The 2,406-nt window shown below is 42.1% G+C and overlaps 1 protein-coding gene across 1 annotated transcript in view; it reads right to left on the bottom strand.

Moving 5' to 3' along the window:
• The window catches only part of LOC101851775, a gene marked incomplete in the record, with an annotated part of 239,242 nt that overhangs the window by 136,172 nt on the left and 100,664 nt on the right, over nucleotides 1-2,406 (bottom strand). Inside the window, 2 exon segments of the mRNA XM_005088889.3 lie at nucleotides 1,081-1,160; nucleotides 1,830-1,993. Of these exon segments, the coding sequence (XP_005088946.3) occupies nucleotides 1,081-1,160; nucleotides 1,830-1,993 (244 nt within the window).

Here is a 2,406-nt window from a genome sequence, read left to right as displayed (position 1 = left end):
TCTCTCTCTCTCTCTCTCTCTCTCTCTCTCTCTCTCTCTACTATGCGGAAATATCCTATTTAGACAACTTCAACTTGCTATGACGTCACAATCCCCTATTTGGTAGCCTCTGGTAAGTCTCGCTCAACAAGTACCCTGAAAAGAGAGGTTTCGCCAGCGGACACGAGGCGCTGGGGAGGACAGGAAAGCGGGGGGGAAGGGGGACACTTTGTCATCATCTCTGGGATCCAGAAGCATTCTCAAATTTCCACTGGGCAACCGCAAGAGGACGCGACCATTTAGAGGAAAACCCTGTTGAGCTTTACAGCACAGCCGCGCGTCCACCAGTTCGGGCCAAATCATCAATATTCATTAACGCTAAGTGATCTTTTTTCTAGACAGAGACAGCCGTTCGTTATTTTGTGGACAGCAGCCCCAGGACATCAATCTCTAAATACTTGAGCAGTCTTTGTACCAGCAGATCCGATGTCAGTACGATTTAGTAAGTTCGTGGGTACAGATATATTCCTTGGTATGCGTGGGCGAAGAAGGGAGTGTATGTACTTTGGGTGTGACCTCGAAGGAGGACGGAAGAAACAGAGGGGGAGCGGAGAACGAAATTATAAATAAGAAGGGGGAAAGAGAGGGGAGGAAAAGGACAAGCAAAGGAGATGATGAACAAAAGAAAGAGGCATAAAAGAAAAAGGTATTGACACTACTCGGCAGTAAAACAGATCACACCAACGTTACTTTTTCACTTTATCAGTTTTAATAATTAACCTAAGGGGAACAAAGGAAAAAAAGAATAAATCTTTAGATAAGCCTGACTGGTCTCCAAAAGACTGCAAATATTTCTAAAATACACCACAAACATGGGATACTTTGAAAAGGAAAAACTAATAGAAACACTTTAAAAATAATGGGTTTTTCGTCTGAAAAGCCCTATCAATTATCTTCAGAAAAAGCAAAATCGATACAGCTGAGCTCAACAGTAGACCAAAAATAGATTAGCAGCACAGTTCTAAAACCTTAGTGCTATCAAGAAGTGCCAATACCCCAGTGAAACATCGCTGATGTACAAACAAACTTTCAATTACTCACCTATCCCTTTTACAAGAAACATTCTGAGAGAAACCGTCTCCATACTCAACGACAAGGGAGTGTGTTCCTTTGGTTTTGTTCTGCAAAACAACGTGTAGATAGGTTTGTGAATGTCCAGCCAAGGACACAGGGCAGAGAGAGAGAGAGAGAGAGAGAGAGAGAGAGAGAGAGAGAGAGAGAGAGAGAGAGAGAGAGAAAGAGAGCAAACACACAAATGAACCACAAAGACAAGACCTAGACCACACAAAACAAATTTTCAATGCAGGGTGGTATCCGGCTGACAATTTTTAAAAGGATCAGTGGCAAATACATTCCAGGCACTCAACGACGATAATTTTGCACACAGACCAAAAACACCATATAGATGTAAATACGAGAAGATTACTGCTGTTTCATAAACTGAACAGCAAGAAACATATTAATATATTATATTCAAACTTCACCCCTTTCCTATCTTTCCTTTCTTTGTTCCGAACTACGCCCACTCCCTTATCCAAACAGATTTCTTTAACATTAATTATTTTGAACCACAAGAAACAAAGTCACGGACCTCTTAGCTATGATTAGCATAGCACTCTCAACAGGTGCACAAAACGTCTACATACTTCAATCCTAACTTGAACCATCTACTGGGAAGAAGATATATTGAAACATATTAGCCTTCTTTTTCAACCAATACTTTTTACTTATCTCTGGAAAGCAGATAAAGCAGAACAGCAAGGCAGATCTGGCCTAGTTGTATCACTCACCGCGAGGAGAAAGGAAGTAGATTCATTCCGCTTGACAAAGGTAGGGTGCCACAAGACGGGCCTCTTCCTGTGCTTGCGTTGCTTCTTCTTCCTCTTCCGCCCGTCAGTTTTCACTTTGGGAACAGTCAGAGCAGACGGTCCCAGCCGGCGACTCCTCCGGCCAACTGCAAGAGAAGGAACAAAAATAACCTCTGGTGAAATCTATTGCTGTAAACTCTCTCAATGAAAGACGAATTAGGCATGTCAGACGTTGTTGTCGCTAGGCAATGAAATCCTGGACCTTTTCTTTTCTGTAACACAAATATATTTATTATCAAAGAACAGTTGTCTGAATCTGCGTATTGAAGACAAAGATAACAAGTTTAAGTTCATGGTTTATTCGTTTAACAAATTTGCGAGAGGCGTGCATTTAGATCTACTTCTCCAAAAGAGATTAGGCTCATTGTGTAACACACGTCAAGAAACCAATCCAGACTTTATCTTCCACCTCCTAGAAAACTTAATGTTTGAGTATGGCAGGAATGTCTGGCTAATGTTGTGGCATGGCGACTTATGGGCGGCAGAGGGACGGTGGGGG

Source organism: Aplysia californica, unplaced genomic scaffold, assembly GCF_000002075.1.
Source record: "Aplysia californica isolate F4 #8 unplaced genomic scaffold, AplCal3.0 scaffold00001, whole genome shotgun sequence".
Taxonomy (NCBI): Eukaryota; Metazoa; Mollusca; class Gastropoda; order Aplysiida; family Aplysiidae; genus Aplysia; species Aplysia californica.
Note: the sequence above shows the minus strand (reverse complement) of the source record. Positions and strands in the feature narration are given on the sequence as shown.